Below are 20,771 nucleotides of genomic sequence, written 5' to 3'. Positions count from 1 at the left end.
AAAAAGGAAAATTCTGCATCTCTGTTGACTCTACAGTCTGAGGACCTGAGTTCATAACCCATTTCTGACACTACCTTTGTGACTTTGGATAAGTCATTGAGTGTCTCTGGGCTTCAGTTTATTTGTAAAATGAGGAGGATGTCCTATGAGATCCCTTTCAGTTCTAGAACTAAATACTGGGAATCTTGATGAAATTGATATTTTGTCATCTTATGTGGAAATGTCACTAGCTTTGTTTAAGGAGAATCAGGAGAACCTTGTGAAGAAGGCAACATTTTGAGTTGAGCTTTAAACCATTTGCAGAAATTCAAACCGTGATGAGAAGGAAGGACAACATATTGGACCTAGTGTCCTACAGGGGATAAAGAGGCATAAGAAATCAGGGTAGTTCAAGATAAGAAGCCAGTCCAATTTGATTAGAGCATGAAATCAATTTTATATTTATTAGTCAGTGCCACGATCTCATCTATTCCCTTCTAATTACTATTTTCATGCTGTGTCATCTGTTTCTGGTCACACACATGAGCTTCTTCTGTAACTGCATTGCTTAACTAGAATACTTCATTCAATGACCCTAATTCTTTTTTCTTTCATTGAATGTGTTTTTTTCCCCAGTGAATAAAAATGTACTTTTTATCCCTCCCACCATCAAATTAAATATTTGTAAAGAGCTTAACACAGTGTCCGGAAGATGGCAAGTCCTAAATTAATGCTTATTCCTTTCCATTCCCATCTCCTTCTTCCCCTCCCCTACCTTAAAAAATTAAAACAAACAAAGCATATGAAAAAGCTGTATCAATGTTGAAAAATATTTCACATTTCACACATGATTTAATTAAAACTTGGGACACCAACCACCATTCATTTTGAAAATGTGCAAAACAAATTTCCACATTGGCCATCTCTGAAAATTTCACACCCATACACATATTAAATATATACTATCTATTTACATAGTATAAATACATTTTATCATCACTCCTATTAAAACAAAATTGTTCATTGCATTGATCAGTCCTTAAGTCTTTCAAATCTGTTTGTCTGTATGATGTTATTGTTATTGCCTAAATTGTTCTCTTGTTTTTACTGAGTGACCCTAATTTTACTGTTTTTTTTTCTTATCTTCAAGGTAAATAACTACAGTCTAGAAGAAGTAACACATGAAGAAGCTGTAGCGATATTAAAGAATACTTCAGATGTAGTTTATCTAAAAGTTGGCAAACCAACCACCATTTATATGACAGATCCTTATGGCCCACCTGATATTACTCACTGTAAGTACTACTCTTCCAAAGAATGGTCATTCCATATACCTTACCCAATTTGGAATGATACAGAACCTTAACATCCTAGATCATCACCCTTTTATTAGCCAAAGTCCCCTCCAACTCCCTCCCTAGCTTTTCCCTAAGACCATGCCTCTTGATGAGATGAAGAAAATAACAGATGAGGACCCTAAGCATTGTAGCAATTTTTGTAGCCATATTTTTAAATTGGTATTTCTCAAGTGCCAAAAGGCATGATTAATGTCTCCTGAGAGAAAAATCCTAATGTTCTCTGAGATAAAATCAAGGTAACATTATGCTGGAAAAAAGATACCCAGCCAAAAATAAAATTGGGAAGTTTTAATGTGGGAAAAAACCCCAAGGGAGTTGTTGATTTGAAGTTATAAATCATTATACTCAATCCTTGATATCAGAGTTACCATTTTCCATTGAATTCACTTTTTTATTTGCAAGGAAGACAAAAAGGCATTGACTATGGCTATGGAAGTGGGAGGAGGGATGACAGTGTAATGGTCTGCTCAGGTCTCAGGAAGCTAGCAACTGTTTATGGGGCTGGTCACTGTCTGAACCTTTTGGAAGGTCACTGAGGCCCTCAGCTGATGTAGTCTGTATCTTCTGTGACTATATGTAAATCAATTCTACCTTTTCAATAGAATACTTCAAAAATAATTTTGGAGATATCATAGATTAAAATGGTTGGTAAATGAATGGCATTAGTTCTCAGTAGGAAACTGGGACTCTGAAACCTCAGCATTCTAATTGCAGATCCACATGTCATTAATTAGTATCATGGTCTTAAGCAAGTAGTTTAACCTCTCTCTGTCTGAGATAGCTCTCTAGAGAGAAATATAAGGATTGACTAATTTGTTACCTGCCCATTAAGTCGGCTTTTTGGTTTTTTTTTAATGAGGATTCCAAGACTACTTTCATAGGATCTGTGATTCTTTTTCAACCAGGAAGAAAACTGAAACCCACTTTGCCTTAGGTGGTATATTCATTATAAAAATGGTCTTCCTTCTTAGTATTTTCTAATATGAATGATATATATGCATATATATATGCATATATATATGGTAACCACTTAGAGTGCAACATTAAACAATGAAGAAAATGTTTCAGTTGCATTTTTTGACTATAGTGGTTTGATTAAATGACCTGATTAACTGAATAAACTGACTGGGGAATGAACTTTTGTTGAAATTTAGTTGTACTTCATCCAATGGGTCTGAATTGACTGACTTGCACTGTCGTGGATTAGAGCTAACTTTTCTTCCTTATAAAATGGAAGTAGTTATAGATTAGGGAGTTTCCTGATTAATAAATGCACGTTTTTAATATTAGAATATTCCAATTACTCTAGAATACAAGAGCCATCCATCAGTTTCAATCATATGTTTTTTTGATTGGCATCACTTCTCTTTCGTAGTCTCTTATTTTTAAGGTAGTGCTGATTGCCTACAACCACCATTTCTGTCTCTCTTCTTTGCCCTTGGGGAAATCCTTGACTTTAAATCTTTGGAAACCATAGTATTCCATGACTAAATGTTTAAGACTATTTTGGGGAGAAAGAAGAATTTCATGCCAAAAGAACCTTTTTTCCAATAGCATTTTCCTTTTGATGATTAGATATTAATCATTTGAAAAGAATGACTAGATCTACAATTAGAAAGTTAACATTTCCATTTCAATAGAAAATTAATCATTGCCTTGAAAACGTGTGCACTTCTTGTCCCTCCCAACTGTTTCCCTTCTCTTAATTATGCTTACTTGCTTTGTAGATACCCCCATTATTTATATATTGCCAACCTATAAAAGTTGCCATTTGCTTGTGTATATTAAATGCAAATGTAACATAAATTCTATATTCCTGTTTCACTGCCACTATCTGCAGTGGGCATCAGAACTTTTCTATTTTTCACATACCCCCTTGGTATCTAAGGGAACATATGTTGAATTGAACTGAATTAAAATTTTGTTCTCTTTTCTCCTACTAGCTTATTCTCCACCAATGGAAAATCACATTCTCTCTGGCAACAATGGCACTTTAGAGTACAAATCTTCCCTGCCACCCATCTCTCCTGGAAGGTACTCGCCAATTCCAAAGCACATGCTTGTTGAGGACGACTACACCAGGTCAGTCATCCTTAACTATGTTTTTATGAGCATTGCCATAAAGGTAGTGGTTTTGCCTAGCGTATTAGCTATTGTGTGCCAAGTTTTGGAGGATCTGAGTGCCACTCAGATATTGTGTTCTGTTCCAGTTGCATTCAACTCTTTGTTACTCCTTTGGGGGTTTTATTGGCAAAAATACTGAGGTTGTTTGCCATTTTCCTTTCTAGCTCATTTTACAGATGAGAACTGAGGCAAACAGAATTAACTTATCCAGGTGACTCACCCCAGTGATTTGCTTATAAGTATCTGAGACCAGATTTGAACTCACAAAAATGAGTCTTCCTGACTTTAGACCTGGCACTCTATCCATTGTGCCACTTGGCTACCCAATCACACAGGTATGACACTCATGTGTAGCATTCTATAAAATACTAGAATAATAGCCAAAGTGGAAATTAGCAAAGACATGAAAGAATGATGCCATAGTTCCCAAGGAAATACAGAAAACATCCAAGTTTGTTAGGGACAAACATCCTTCTAAAACTGTAGTTTCAGGATAAGGGGATAAACTATCTGTGCATATTGGAATAGTACTGGTATCAGGAGCAATCACTCTAGTTGCAGAATGGTTTAGTAGAAAAAGCATTGAAATAGCCAGGGTTCCAATCCTAGTTTTGCTCTTTATTAGTTATATGTCCTGATTTGAACTCTGTGGACCTCTGTTTCCTCTTCTATAAAGTATATATTTGTTAGGAAGGCAGACACTTAGTGAGCAAATGGGTCAAACTTGAGGCTCACAGGTCCCAATAGCCAACAAAACTCTCCAGTGAACAACTAGATTAAAATATTAATGAAAGAATGTTTAACAAAATAAATAAAAATACAGAACAACATAGATAACATTAATTTGTTGTTTTCTAAGTCAATATGTGATTCACAGGGCTTTGTTTCTATCTGAGTTTGACACCATTGACTAGGCAGTATCTTAGATACCTTCCACTTCTAGAACCTATTTTTTTTTGTTTTGTTTTGTTTTTCCACAAGACAATAGCGGGAGCAGGTAACTGACTTGTCCAAGATTACACAGCTAGGTAATTATTAAGTGTCTGAGGCCAGACTTGAGCTCAGGTCTCCGTGACTCCAAGGTCAGTACCACCTAGCTGCCCCAAACCTGTGCTTTTTAAAATAAACTAACCCCAGGGTCAACCAATAAGGGGGCAGGGGAAATGGACCACATCCCACTCTCCCACAATACCTAATTATGGATTTGTCCTCAACATAGCCAAACTACTCCCTTTACCAATATACCCCCATGCTTTCACCCCTTTGTACCCCTGGTTTCTCATGACATCTTCAGCCATCAGCCCCTCAGAGTAGTTATAACATTATCATAACCTAGGTACTTCTAGCAGCTTTGCAGTGGATGGTGAACAATATCCCCACCCAGCCACCCTGCACACCACATCCACAAACAACCAACATACAATGCTACACACACACACACACACACACACACACACACACACACACACACAAATGCACACTGACATTTTTTTAGTGGAAAAAATAAGTAGCACAAGATTAATAGTCAAGGATTTTTTGTACTCTATATTGAAGATTGCATTGCTTTATTTTTACCTCAAAGCCTACCCTTCTTCTGAACTTCCTTGTTTCCAATGAGGACATCATCATCCTTCAGCATTCTCCAATGTTTTCAACTTTCTAGTTCCCTTAAGATTTCATTCAACTGAAACTGTTCCTTTTGTAGTTACCCTCTCCCTTCTCCTTCCCTCCCTTCCTTCCTTTTTTCTTTTTCTCTTTTCTTCTCCTCTCTTCCTTTCTCTTTGTGCTCCTTCCTCTTCCCCTCTCTTTTTCTGCCTCATTGCTTCACTCTGTTACCTTCCCTTCCCCTCTTTTTCTCACTGAAAAACATATGCTTCATTTACAAAAAATCTTATATTTTAATTTAAAAAAAAATCTTACATTGGAAACAGAATTGATCAACATGTTTAAAAAAAAACCTCACAAATGACTGGTTTAATTTGGTTTTGAACACATTCGTTAAAAATGTAGAAATGGTATACTTTAGTGATTGAAAGTTGAATAATATAGGGAAAGATGGAAATTTACTGGATGGATTTCATCTAAAACTTTTGCATAATTAGGGGATAAGATTAAAAAATAAATGTCATCGTCTTGTAAACACATTCAGTGAAATATCCCTTTTCATTTTGATCTCCATCTTTTTTCTGAGGTTCCTTTCTCATCTGTGATTGACATGAAAAACAAGTACCAGAGCAGCATGTCCTAAAATCTCAAAGTAGCACTAAGTCCTTTTGTGACACCCTGTATGAAATGAATTTAGAAAAAGAATTTTCCATCCTGAATCATTCAATCTTTAACCAAGATTTAAAAGAAAAAAATTTCAATTAAATCAAAATCATTATTAATCCTTATATATTTAGTAAGAAAGTTTATTGAACCATTAAAAAATAAAATATTCTTTTCAAGATAGTATTCCTTTTATATCTTTTTAATATTTATTTTTGTATATTTATATTTTGTATATGTTTCTGTTTTGTATAATTGCATAATTCTTAGTACAGTAGTTAAGGTTATAAACTTAAAAGCCAGTGAATATGAATTAATGAGAGTATCTGCTCACATTTTTTACTGACATGAGGATACATGAACAGAAAAGTTTAGACTTCTCTTCCCAGTACCATTCTTTCATTGTAGAGATGTAGGAATTGACATGCAAAATGTTAAATGTCTTGTCCATGTGTCCATGTTTAAAGGAATGAGTGGCACACCTGAGTTCTGAGCCAAGGTCCTGTGGCTCCTGTTCTTTTCTCCTGTGTTATGCTATATTGTTTTTGCCTTCCAGACATTTTCTTCATGTTTTCACTATTCAAGAACCGCTTATCAGTCAGCAAGTCAATAAGCATTTAATTATTTGTGCCAGACACTATGTAAAGACTTGGTAATACAAATATAGTCAGGGGCTTGAAGAGTCTGAAAAAATTAGAGGACAAGAGCCAGGGGTAGATCCTGGAGAAAAATGAAGCCAAAAACCTCCTACCTCAAAGAAACAACCAAAAGAGTTTAGTTATCATTCAGAGTCTATGTGGTATCAATATATGATTATAATAATTGTCATAAACTATCATCAGTTATGCTACTGGCTTAATAAACATCATCTCAAAACTAAATTTCAGAGATTTCCTTTTTACCAGGAAATAATATATATGTATATATATATATATAGTTTTTTATCATTACCTATAATTGCTAACAAATTTAGCATCTTTTACATATATTTAGTAGGTTCTTTTTAATGTTTTTTGAACTGAATCTGGCTGATGGCAATAATTGATTTGTAAGTAGTGTCTAAAATAAGATATTAGTATGGTCCAGTCCATCTTTGAATGTGTAGAACAGACCAAGTCCCAAACTAATATATTTTTTGACAAGAAATATTGTTTTCACATGTAAATTTAATGTAGCTATATTCCAGTTGACTGGGAACCATGTTATATTAGGCCCTCAAGAAACTGTCCCTAATTTGGACTTGGAAGTCAACTTTGACACCTGAAGTGAAAACAATGAAACTCAAAACACTTTTATTTTCTAGGGTAATTCTGGAAGATGAAAAAAGATTTTCAAATTTCTGACCCTGCTTTTGCCAACAGACATAGAAAACTATCTGAATTTTTATCACTAATTGCTCCAGTGTTAACAGGTACTTTAAACTGGCCAAGTGCTTTTCAAAACTGTATCTTTTTTTTACATTTTTAAATTTGTGAGTCCTATCTCTGTGACCTTGGACAAGTCAGCATAGGGTTTGAATGTTGACTTGATGACTAATTAGAGGTATAATCTTGACTTACCTCTCTGGGTCTCAGTTTCTTGAGCTTTTCAAGGTTATTAGATGAGGTAATCTCTAAGTTTCCTTTTATCTTTAAATCTTTGGGATCAGAAGTTTAGAGGCTTAGAGATGAAAGTGACTTTAGAGGTCATCTAGTTCAAATATCTCATTTTATTTACTTAATTTTAAAAGTCCATATTTAATTTTATTTAATTTTTAAACATTAAAATAGTGCTTTTGCTCTTTAATAATTTTTAATTGCATGTTTCTTTTGGACTTTACAACAACCTCATGAGCTACATTCTGTACAGAATCATTTTCCCCATTTTGTTGTTGTCACTCATTTCAGTCATGTCAAACTCTTCATTACCCCATTTGGGTTTTCTTGATAAAGATATGACCTATGACCTGAAATAAATTTTATTTATGTTCTCCCAATCACTCTTCACCAGAAGATTTTTGAGTTATTAACTATATGATGTTTAAGAAAGAATTGTAACTTTTTTCCCCTCTTGGTTTATTACTCTGTTTAGCTGAAACCAGTAGGAATAATTTTAGCATTCCATTTTTATAGGTCTAATTTCAAAGTATGAAAAGATGGAAATTACTGGTCTAGATGTTACAACTGGTGAAAATTCTTATTTATAAGAATACTAAATGGAGACATCAACAAGTTCCATTTTGGGTGTAGAAAAAAAATAGTTCAAAAGGCAGAAATGTTCTTTCATTCAAGAGGTCTTTATTCCAGGCAACTTTCACATATAACTTGGTTAACACTGAGTAAATTAGGAAGACATAAATTGAACATCTCAGGAGGAAATGTGTATAATGAAAAGGAAATTCCAGAATCCAGAATCAGAAATCATGGATTTTAATCTTTACTACTCTCTACTACTCTACTACTCTTGAACCAATCTCTCCATTAAGTAGATTTAGGAGGATCATCAGGATTTTGCAGGCAAAGATTTAACAACTGAATTTTCCAATGAAAAAAAAGAAGCTCTGTATAGACGCATTTTTAAGTTTAATCTACAATATGAATACTTTTCTTCACTCTTGACTGTGTTAGGTAGCATAATGGATAAAGTATTGGACCTGGGAGCAGAAAGACTTATCTTAGTGAGCTTAAATCTGGCCTCAGACACTGTATTGAGTGCAATTTCCTTAGTTTACAGTATTCCTGTAAAATCAGCTGAAGAAGGAAATGACAAACCATTTCAGTATCTTTGTCAAGATAACCCCAAATTGGATCATGAAAAGTTGGGCACAGCTGAAAACAACTGAACAACAAAAAAGAATTATTTCAAAATATGAGGAATTTTTAGCAGTTTTAAAGATCATGTTGATCTAGCAAAAGTTGAACTACTAAGTACATGATTCATCAGGATAATATTTAGTTCAGAAATATAAACAATCTATCAATAATTATCTCTATACAATAAAAGCATTACTTAACAAATAATCATAGAAAATTAAGCACGTAAATATTTCTAAAAAGACAACTGCACAGAATTATGTCACCTAAGCTGAATTGGATACATAAAGATGAAAAGCCATTGAGAGAGGCTTTTCTAACAGAGAGAGAAGAAAGACACAAGGAAAGACACAAATGAGTGAGTAGTTGAGGCTGTTGATCTTACACAGGTTTAAAAAAGGATGAAAGAGAAGAAGGAATGGGAGCCAACTTAAGAGGCGAATGCTCCTTCATAGAAAGGAAGAAGTATGGGATTAGGGATAGTAACTATTGATGCCTTCTTTGAAAGCTGACCAATAGGTAAAGGGATGACAAGCAACAATGTCTTTGGGGGCCCACCTTTTTGGATGAGGCAACACCTGTCTATTTGGGAAGCTTTGAAAACAAGGAATTGCTTTACTACTAATAATATAGCTAGCATTTAGATAAAGTTTCAAGAATTCCAGAGCGATTTATATGCATTATCTCAATTGATCCACACCACATCCCATTTTATACCTATAACTCAGAGAGAAGTTAAGCATATGCCCCAAACTACACAACTTGTGTCTGAGACATAATTGGAACTCATGTCTTCCCAGTTGCAGGCCCAGTTCTGTCCCCTCACTATGTGACCTAGATATCTGTGATAGAAAATTACTCCCATGAACCTATGACCCTGTAGGGAACATCCCAGCAGAAGCCTCCGTTGGATGTGGAGGAGGGGCAGATCATCACCAAGTGAATAGCTATAAGAAAGTAGGACCCAACTGTGCCATTACCAAGCAGAAGGTGAGATAAACTCCTTGAGGGAGGTACTGTTTTCATTTTTTTCTTTGTAACCTTAGGACTTCATCCAGTACCTGTCAAATCACAGCCACTTCATTGATCAATTATTTGCTTAGCTCAGATATTACCAAGGAAAGTGGAGAGTTGAGAACAGTAACATTTCCCTTTGGGGACTTGAGAATCACCAAAAGGTCAAGCCCACAGAATTACCAAGAATAATGGGCATCATTGGGGATCTCCCATTAAAAATTCCTTTCTCCAACCTTCAGTTTCTTTATCCATTAAACGAAACACATAGCTGATCTCTCATATCCATTCCAATATGTCTTGACCGCATTTCCTAACCCCAGGAAAGTAAGAAGGTGATTACTGTCCACTTCAGCAAGGTAGCGCAGTGGATAGAGTGATGGATCTAGAGTCAAATTAGTTCTGAGTTCAAATCTAACCTCAGACATATACTAGCTTTCTGATCCTAGGCAAGTCATTTAATCTTTATCTGCCTCAATCTCCTCATCCGTAAAATGGTAGTACCTACCTCCCAAGATTATGCTAAGGATAAAATGATATTTGTACGATATTTTAGAAATTTTAAGGTAATATAAATTTCTAGTTTAGTTTTACTACTCTACTACTACTACTACTACTACTACTACTAATAATAATAATAATAATAATAATGACTAATTACTAACTACTACTACTACTCTAAATCCTACTCCTACTTCTACTGCTGCTTACCAGTCCAAAAAAAATCCCTAATTACATCTTTATGAAGAGTCTAGACTGAAATATCTCCATCAAACCCTTCATTATAGCTGTAGAGCAAATATCCACTCTCCCTTCCACACATACCAAAAAAAAAAAATCAAGTGGAAAGAATTAAGTATCCTCTCCTCTGCCACACAACAGTCCTTCTACTTATTAAAGGCAACTCTTTTGCTTACATCACCAATGATATTTTCTCTCATATTTTCCAGTTTTTCCCCCACTATCTTCTCCATTCTCTTTCCAGTCTTCAGCCTCTCCATATCTAATTACTCTCACCCTAGGTGTAGAAAAATTTATGCATAGCAAACATTTTCTAACTATAGGTAGTTAGATGACACAGAGCCCTAAGCCTGGACTCAGGAAGACCTGAGCTCAGATTCAGTCAGAGTCATTAACAATGAGACCTGGACAGGTTTGCCTTTCTCTACTGGAAAATGAGGACCATAAGAGCGTCTATCTCCCAGAGCCGTGAGGATCAAATGTAATATTATTTATAAAGATCTTACCATGGAGTCTGACATGGAATAAATCCAAAGCAATTGCTTGTACACTTGCCCTTTTCTTCTCCACACCTTTCCCTACTTTCCTTACTAACAAGTAACCTTCCCCTCCCACTTATTTAAAAAAAAAGACATTGGAGCCTTTAAGAACCTATTTAGCTTTACAGGATTCTGCTGAAATAGCATGGTTTTTTTTTCCTCAGACCTGAAACAGAATAGTACAATGGTATTGTATATTTGCAACTGCATTCCTATCTAAATCCTGGGCCCTGGGTTATAGATGAAGGCAATAAATGTATACCAGTAGAGCAACAAGAATCATCATAGCTTGGGGAGAACAATTTGATGTGCTTTTAAATTGATGGTGAAAATTTCTCTAACTAGATAAGAACCTTACCCTTAGTTTTACTGAATATCTACAAAGAGTAATCTTTGAAGAAATGTCTATCCAACATAGATTCATATGATTATAGTTTTTTTTTGCTTTTTAAAATTTTTAATTAATTTATGGGATAAAACAATCATTTCCATAATGTAGTATAGTAAAAAAATGCATCTTAAACTGGATTATAGATTTCTAACTAAAAAGGATCTTTAATTCCATTAGTTCAACTCTTTCATTTTAAAACGAGTAAATTATGCCCAGAGATTTTAAGTGACTTGCTTAGGGTCATGCAGTTACCAAATGTCTAAGAGAGGATTTGAACTCATTCCTGACTCCAAACCTAGTAGTCTATACCACACTGCCCCTCTTGTTAAGAGAGAACAATTTATCATCTAGCAGCAAAGACTTTTTTTTTATGTTCAATTATGCAAAGACTCTTGAGGAAACTTTCTGTACTTAATCTGTACTTAATCAATAGCCTGTCACCAGTCACCTAATAAAGTTTTTCCAGTAGAACTTATCAAAACTTTTAGGTCAACTGTATGATATGCAAGAACCCAGTTAACTCCATACTATAATGGGGCACTAGGAAAGGAAGCCTATTGCGGAGGATTATACTTATACATTTTAGAAAATGTTAAAAATGATATTATAACTCCGCTCAACTTCTGCTTCAATGGAGAATTTCACCTCACCCAACTTAAAATGACTCTTTCTCACAGATATGGAAGATAGTTGTCCCATGTTCTTCAGCCACATCCTTCAAAATCCTTCAATATTCCACCATGGCTTAAGCACCTTATTAACAGATTAGTCTCTAACTAGATATCTGTGTCACTTTGAATATATGACCTCTTATTTGGATCTCAGCTGTAAAAAATAAGAGCATTTGGGATAGACAAAAGCTACTATTCATTTCAGTCTTAGTATCCTATGATTCTATGAGTCTACTTATCTGTGGAGAGGTTGGTAGTAAGCAAAGCTATAAGAGGATTCCATTGTTTTGCAATTCTTATGCACTTCTTTGTAAACTAAGTGTATATTGTAATTATTTATGTTCATAGATACAATATGAACATATACTAGACTATAAGTTCTGTAAAGGCAGTAGCCCTAACTTATCTAAATATTTTCTTTCCTAATACCTGGCAGTACTATGTATATAGTAGGTACTTGATCAGTGTTGCTCAAATAAATAACTGAAGTTGGCAAAAAAAAAAAGTTGTCTTTGGTGTTTCCTAACCTTTCTCCTACCTCTCTATTCATTCTTGACATATTTCTATTAGTCTCCCAGAGTTTCTCATATCAGTATTATACCCTGACCTGCTGATTCTTTTTTTTTTTTAGTTTTAGTTTTTAGTTTTTTAGTTTTTTTAGTTTTTTCAAGGCAAACGGGGTTAAGTGGTTTGCCCAAAGCCACACAGCTAGGTAGTTATTTAGTGTCTGAGATCGGATTTTAACCCAGGTACTCCTGACCAGTGCTTTATCCACTATGCCACCTAGCCGCCCTGACCTGCTGATTCTTGATTCTGCTTTTTTCAAATGTCAATCCAAATCAATGTTATATGTCCATTTCTTTTGGGAGCTTATGTCAGGTTTCAAGTGATTTTATAAACTTGCTCATAATCACACTGAAGTATATTCTAATAATAGTTTAGGTTTGACATCCTTTATTAGTATTCCTTAATACTAATTCCTTGGATTTTAATAGCATGACTTCTGGAATCTTTAAATAGAAAATGTTTTGGAATAAGAATGCATTCCTGTTTCCCCCAAATAACCAATCCTTTTTATTTCCTTTTACTGTCTGATAATGAAGTGTACCTTAGAACAAACAAATCCTTCAATGAGCTAGCAAAAACTTTAGAGAGTACCCAATTCAACTCTCTCATTGATGGTGAAATTGAGGCTCAGAGGGTTAAAAATGATTTCTCCAAGATCATGCAGCACTAATAAATAGAAGCCCTTGAACTTGAATCCTTATCTCCTCAGTCAAATTTTCTTTCCACTGTGCCATACTTATGTTTTCCTATTTCTGATAAATTGTTTTCTTTATTCTTTACACAGGGAAATAAACACAAAAGAAATTTGTTTTCAAAAACAAATATATGTAATTGACTAATATGGAAATATGTTAAACATGATTATACATGCATAAATTTTATCAGATTGTTTGCTGCTATGGGGAGGAAGAAGGAAGTAGGTTAGTAAGAAAATGAGGAACTTAAAAGCTTGCAAAAGGAAGGATATTGAAAACTATCTTTGCATGTAATTGGAAAAAATAAAATTAATTTTTAAAAAAGTATTTATAATTAGAAGAACACTATAAGCATTTTGCCAGAACTGGACCAAAAACCTCTATCCCAATATTTCTGAAAATGAGGACATCTTCTATGTGTCCAGGGGAAAGAGGCCATGCCAAACATGAGATTTAATGAATGTTCTGGACTTGAATTCTCCCCTTGTGAGCAGCCGATTGGTATTTATTGTGGATCAGACATCTGGCTTTCTATTTTTAGGAAACCACAGCTATTAGAGTGATTTGGGGGTGGTTTTCAGATGTTCACTTTCACTTGGACCTCATAAGAGAAAGGGCAGGGTAGCATTTAGCACAACCAAAAAATGACTCCATTTCACTCCCAGTTGTGTGCAGGCAGATGGCCTGCTCTGAGGATTCTGAAGTTGCAAGGTCTTACAGCTGTTTGGTCTGATCACAGTGCAAGTCAGACATAAAAACAATCACTAAAAAAATCAGTTCATGGGCATATGATGCTCCCTCTTTATAGGGTTGAGAAGCACAGCATTAGATTGCCTCTGTTAAAAGGTAGTGTGTTCTAATGAATAGATTTCTAGACCTGGAGTCAGGAAGAAATGATTTCAAATTCCTGCTTCTGATATTTACTAACTTTATAAACATGGTCAATACTTTCTGTGCTGTTGATGTCTCATTTCAGTCATATCTGACTCTTCATGATTCCATTTGGGGGTTTTCTTGGCAAAGATACTGAAGTGGTTTGCCATTTCCTTCTCCAGATCATTTTTATAGATGAGGAAACTGAGGCAAATAAGGTTAAGTGACTTGCCCAGGATCATACGGTTTATAATTGTCTGAGGTCAGATGGGAACTCATAAAAAGGAGTCTTTCTGATTATAAGCCCATTACACTATCCCCTGTGCCACCCAGCTACCTTGATCAATGCCTAGCATTTATACTGGTTATAATTTATATAATGCTTTGTAAAATTTGTAAGGCACTTTAAAAAGAGTGTCTGATTTTATCTTCACAACATCCCTGGAAGACAAGTGCTTTTTGTTATCCCTATCAGACAGAAGAAGAAACTGAGACAAAGATGTCAAGTGATTTTCCAAGGGTCATACAGTTCGCAATCTTCAGTCTTTGATTTGAACTCTGATCTTCCTTATTCCAGGTCCACAATTCTATTCACTGCACCACCTAGTTCTCATAATCAAATTACTTCTCCAAATCTCATCTCTAAAGTGAAGGTATGAGTCTAAATGACCCTTCTGTCTTCTTACAACTTTAAATCTATGATCATGAGATCTGTATGGTAACTCTTGTCTATATGAAAGATTCACGAAATTTCCCTCATGTTCTCTGTGTTTTCTGAACCTGATTTTTCTGATCCTTCACCATTTGCAGTGATGTTTCCTTGAAACAAAAAATATTGGGAGTAGGATAGTGCAGGAAAAAAGACAGATCACTGAATGAAAAGTCAAAGGGAGAGCTGTAGCTTAATAGTGGCATTCCAAAAACCATTTGGAGTTTTGTCATTTAAACTGAGAGGAATGGTGGACTTTTCATGTTATTAAGGGAGGAGGGAAACTGTTTAGGATGAAAATTAGTTGAGATCAGTACAGAGACTTGATAATATATGTTAAGAAAATATATTCATATTCTGCTTTCTGCCTAGGCCTTTAATTTACCTTTGGGGGAAATCAGAGTGTGGAGGGGAACAGTAGTCTGAATTTGAAAGGTCCTCCTGATTTTTCTCTTTGCAGTTCTATCCATGGATCACAAAGTTGTTTGCATATTGCCTCCCCCATCAGAATGTGAACTGCCTGACAATGGGGCTATTTTTGCTTTTCTTTGTATCCCTAGCACTTAGCAGATTTCTGATTTACTAATAGAGCTTAATAAATGTTTGTTGACTGACAGATTGAAAATATGATTTAACCAGATACTGTATTTGTCTTAAACATATACTAGAATACATAGGCAAAAACATATACAAATAACTGTCTGTGTTGCTATAAGGTTATTATAATCTTAAGGATATTGTTCAAAAATTGACACTGAAATACATTATGCTAATTCAGCCATCATTTTTAAGCACCTGATAGGTATAAGACAGAGTCCTGGTTCCTACCTATGGGAAAAAGAGGCATAAATTGGAATGACTTCCAGAAGCTTAAAATTGGGTATTAAGACAAGGGAAATATAAAAATTACTTAAGGATGGTAGAGGAAGTGAAAAGTAACATAAGAGAGGTAGAAAGCAGTGATCTTGAATAAGTTATTTCCCATCTGCGTGACCCAGTTTCCTTATCTGTGAAATGAAGAGGAATAAAGTAGATAATATCTGAGGTCACAGCCATTTCTATATTCTAAGATACTCTACATTTGGTAGCTTATCGAAGGAAAATTCCCTTATATCTGTTTTGTATTAAACTATCTGTCTACATGTTTGCCTCTCCCATAAAGTTCTTACAAATAGGGAATATTTCAAAACTTTTTCCTTTATATATAGAGTGCTTAGCCCCCATTGTGGCTATTAGATTTTTCATAAATGCTTTTTGATGTACTGATTGGTTCCCAGTCTCTGCACTTTTATTTCTTCTTGTACACAAGGAGCACATTGTTTGAGATTAATTGATAAATGTCAGATTGGGAGTCAAAAAAACTGGGAAGATTTTTTTTTTACCATCTCTGTGATCCCTTTACCCTCTCCTGAACTGAGTCTATTCATCTGATGTCTTCTTGACTCAAATCTTTCCCTTTTTAAAATATATCCTTTGCTTCAGGGTCAGGGAACATCCAAATGGCAGGCCATATTGTTCTAGCATTGCCCAGGTTACCACAGGTGGGACTCAAAATTCACTAAATCTAGGAGCTTTTTAGGGGTGAATTAATTAAATGTTTGACTAAATATAGCCCATGAATGATGCTATAAATATCCAAATGGTCTTTGACTGAAAAAAGTTTCCCCACCCCTACTTTATGCAGTTTCCAAAGTGATTTTTCTCAATAACAGATTTAATAATGTTACTGCCCTTATTTTGTAACTAGTCTCTGTATTCTGATATTTGTACATGCTTTCTCCCAATGAAATCTTAGCTTTTTAAGGTTAGGTACTATTTCCTTTTTGTCTTAGGGTCACTAATGACTATCACAATTCTTGATACCTCGAAAGTATTTAATCCAGTCAATCAGCAAGTATTTGTTAAATGCTAAGTAAGAGCTAGGAATATGAGACAAGGTAGGAGACAATCCTGTGCTCAAGAGTATAATCTCCTGGGAGACAAAGTGGTCGATTAGGTAGGTCCATAGATGCTGCATAGACAGATAGATAAATAGATGATATGCAGATAGATACAGACATGCATACATATAAACATGTGTTCATGTAAACATACATGCATATATGAATGCATGGCTAGATACACACATGAGTAGATAAATACATGAAATAATCAGATAGATAAATATATACAGATACAGATACATATACAGATGAATGGATAGATAAACAGATAACTAGACAAATGGATAGATGGATGGATGGATGGATGGATGGATGGATGGATGGATGGATGGATGGATGGAAGGAAAGATAACAAGCTAGATATAGTTATATAGATAGAGAGATGATGGAGAGAGAGAGAGAGAGAGAGAGAGAGAGAGAGAGAGAGAGAGAGAGAGATGCATACATCCATCATACCTGCGGATAGATACATAAATGGGTAGATAGGTACATTAGATACATAGATAAATAGATGACTAGATCTATGCCTACATCCACAGAGACACATAATAAATGGCTAATTACATAGATGGTTAGCTAAACAGTTGCATTAGATATATAGAAAGATACATTCATATTAACAGTTTGATATATAAAAGTAAATGATATCCTTTCCTAAGAATTTATGACTGAAGATCCCTTCCTTCTCTATATTTTTGGTTAGATTTTATCATTTTAATTAAAGAGAATATAAGATACCCTCAATGTTTATTATAGATAAATAGATTATAGATATATAAATTATAGATGAAGCATCAGTTATACTATTTTTAAAGTCATAATTCATTTTCAAAGAAATTATCTGTCTGGGGAATTTTTCTACTTATGCCTTCTTTTGCATCCCCAGATTAATGAGACAACAGAGTGGGTTAAGATACAACAGTTCATGGTCTGAAGAGCTGTAGGTTTTATAATATAATGAACATGGCATTAAGTCACCAAAAAAGTTAACAAACTCTTAGGTCTCGGCAATACAAGTGCAAAATTCTAAGCAAGGATGATGTTGTCCTGAATTGCTTTGCCCTTATCAGACCTTATTGGATCCAGGTTTGTGGACAACATTTTTGGAAAGGTAACGACCGAGCAGAGGAAAACAACCACAATGGTTCCCTAGCTGGATACCATACCAAATAAAGATTAATTGAAAAATAACAACTGCAGAACAGAAGTCAGAATGAACAAAGACTAAATACTCTGGTTTTTGTGAGTGTTGTAGAATTCTGGGTCAGGAGGGAAGGAAATACGTGGACTGAAAGGGTCCTTCATGTTGTTAGATGCTTTGATTCTGTGACTTTAAGTATCTGAAGAATTATGTAGAAGGAAATTTTGACTTATTCTGATTTACTCCAGAACTAGAATTAGAAACAAGAGGCACAAGTTTTGGAGGTAAGTTATGTCTTTTTATAAGGATGAAAACAGACAAACACAGAAATAAGAAAAGTCATTAACAATTAGTTGCATAAAAAATGAAACAGCTACCCCGGGAGACAAATAGTAGATCATTGCTCCTTCTGCCCCAACTCTTGGTCGTTATTCAGAGACTGGATGACCACTTATGGATACTGAAGCAGGAATTATTGGTGTGGCATGGATTAGGCCAAATATCCTTCATGGTCCCTTCTGAAGTGATTCTGAAATACAGTAATCTATGTATACAGAGGTAGCATATTAAACAATTAAACACTCCCTCCACAACACACACACACATACACACACACACACACACACACACACACACACACACACACACAGAGAGAAACTTTTCTTCAAGCTTTTTCTTTCCTAGTCCTTCTTTTGGCCCTTGCAATTCTTTATCCCATTCTCTCTTTCTATTTCTTTTGTTCTCTTTTGTTCTCTTTTTTCTCCCTTTTATTCATTCTCTTGTTCTGAAATCAATTAAATTGAGTTCAATTCAATTCAAGCATTTATTAAACATCTAATGACAAATGGGCATATAACCTTCCAGGGCCCCAAGGAAGACTCTAAAACTATGGGAATATTAAGGAACCAATGAAAATGACTGCCTTCAAGGATATAAGAATCCTATTGTTGGCAAATATTGGCATGTGATAAATTTTAAATACTTGATAAGAATATGCAAATGTGAAAACACAGTTCAACTTTCTATATTCCCTACTGTTTCTTCCTTTCTAGCAGAGTGATGGGGAATGAGAATTGTCATTGTTATATATCAGCCACAGACTCAAGACATCACAGAACTGGAAAGGATAATAGGGGTCATCAAGTCTAATCCAGTATTACATATATGTAATGCTACCACTGCTGCTGCTGCTACTACTACTTCTACTCCTTCTTATATTAATTCTATTAGCACTAATAATAAGAGCTTGCATTTATATAGAGCCCAAGTCTCCTTATTTTCTTTATATTGTGTTCTTCCCACCAAATCAAAATAACTCTAATTCATTATTATAATTATTCCTCCTCCTCTTCTTTCTTCTTCTTGAATCATTTTTCAGTCATATCTGATTCTTCATGATTCTATTTGGGGTTTTCTTGGCAAAGATATGGGAGTGGTTTGCTGTTTCCTTCTTAGCTCACTTTACAGATCAAGAGCTGAGGCAAACAGGATCAAGTGACATGCCCAAGGTCACACACTTAGTAACTGTCTAAGGCCAAATTTGAACTCAAGAAGATGAATATTCCTGACTACATGCCTGGTACTCTAACTCTTGTGACAACCAGCTGCCCAAGGCAACCCTTAGTAATGTGAAATTGCTACTCAAATATTAAAAAATATTCTGTGCTTTACTCTGAACAATGTTTGAACCTTAAATTTAAAGATACTTTGGCATTATCCCCCAAACTTTAGAAGACAGTAGAGGTATTTCAATTATAGAAGAAAATAAACATTATATTCTAAAAGTAGACTGACTTTAGTCATGGGGTGATAGGATATTTGTAGACAAATTAGAATGACTTGTAGACAAATTAGAATAATTGATTCTACAACTATAGAATTGTATCTTTACTTTCCTAAGCACTGTGTTCCTTCTATGTCAAATCTAGCTAAAGGACTGCAAGATCTCTAAAATCCCTTCCAGTTTTGCCATTCTGAGATGAAGAGTCCTAAATCATCCATTGACTTCCCCATTAAATTCCATTTAGCAAAAATCATTGAGTTTTCTCAGATTTTCTTTAAAATAACTCATTCAGAAAAAGATGTATATCCCATGTTCTCCTTCCCACATCCTTTTCCAGAATATCTCAGATCCTGACAGTTACAAAGCTTCCTGTTTCTAGAAATAGTTGTCTGTATACTAGCTTTAATTGTGGCCTGATTCAGGAAGTCAGAAAACTCCAAGTCCTGCGAACAACTAGATAGAACAGCATGATTTGATGAAGAGTGGCCTTGGTCTCATTCTCTAAAGATCTGGATTTGAGTCCTCACTCTGCTTTTCACTAACTAACCTTGGAAAAGCCACTTAGTCTTCAAAGTCTCAGTTTTCCTGTCTGTGGAATAAAAATACATATATATGCATATATGTGTATATATATATATATATGTATATATGTATATATATAATTTGTGAATGTTCATGAAATTGAAAATTTCTATAGAATTGTAATCCAAATGATTAGTATCAGAAGAGTATTGGTTATTTTTACAAAGAAAGGGAACAGGGAGGCAAAGGGTATTATGAATTCTAACTATGAGACCTTAAGCAAATCACTTATCATTCCTGCCAGTTTCCTCATCTGTAAAATAAGGGACTAGAATAGATCTCCTCTGAGGTCTTTTCCATTGGTATATATCTGTAATTCTATCCTTTTAAAGATTTTTGGTCCTGCATTTCTCTGGCTAACAGCACCAGCCTTGACTAACTAATTCCCCCTACTGGTTTCTTGTTATCAAAGTCTCAGCATTCTTTACCAAATTCTTATCAGTTCAATTAAATTTCGGTCCAAAGAAAACTGGCAAATGTGGATTAAGTTGTATGCTGAGCACTAGCTAGATTCTGCAAGAAATGGGAAATTTCAATATATTTCCTTAGAAAATTTTGAAATTTGCAAGTGTGAGGAGGAAAAGGTAACAACAGAGTGCAC

The 20,771-nt window shown here is 34.8% G+C and overlaps 1 protein-coding gene across 6 annotated transcripts in view; it reads left to right on the top strand.

The window, feature by feature from the left end:
- The window catches only part of LOC141508420 (disks large homolog 2), a 2,787,507-nt gene that overhangs the window by 2,042,969 nt on the left and 723,767 nt on the right, over nucleotides 1-20,771 (top strand). For all 6 annotated transcript variants that reach the window (XM_074217018.1, XM_074217021.1, XM_074217022.1 and 3 more), the window contains 2 exons: nucleotides 1,130-1,274; nucleotides 3,281-3,419. In XM_074217018.1, coding sequence (XP_074073119.1) covers nucleotides 1,130-1,274; nucleotides 3,281-3,419 — 284 coding nt within the window. The remainder of the gene's footprint in view (nucleotides 1-1,129; nucleotides 1,275-3,280; nucleotides 3,420-20,771) is intronic.

The sequence above is a fragment of the Macrotis lagotis genome, chromosome 1 (genome assembly GCF_037893015.1).
Source record: "Macrotis lagotis isolate mMagLag1 chromosome 1, bilby.v1.9.chrom.fasta, whole genome shotgun sequence".
In the NCBI taxonomy this organism is placed as follows: Eukaryota; Metazoa; Chordata; class Mammalia; order Peramelemorphia; family Peramelidae; genus Macrotis; species Macrotis lagotis.
This window is presented reverse-complemented; position numbering and strand designations above follow the sequence as displayed.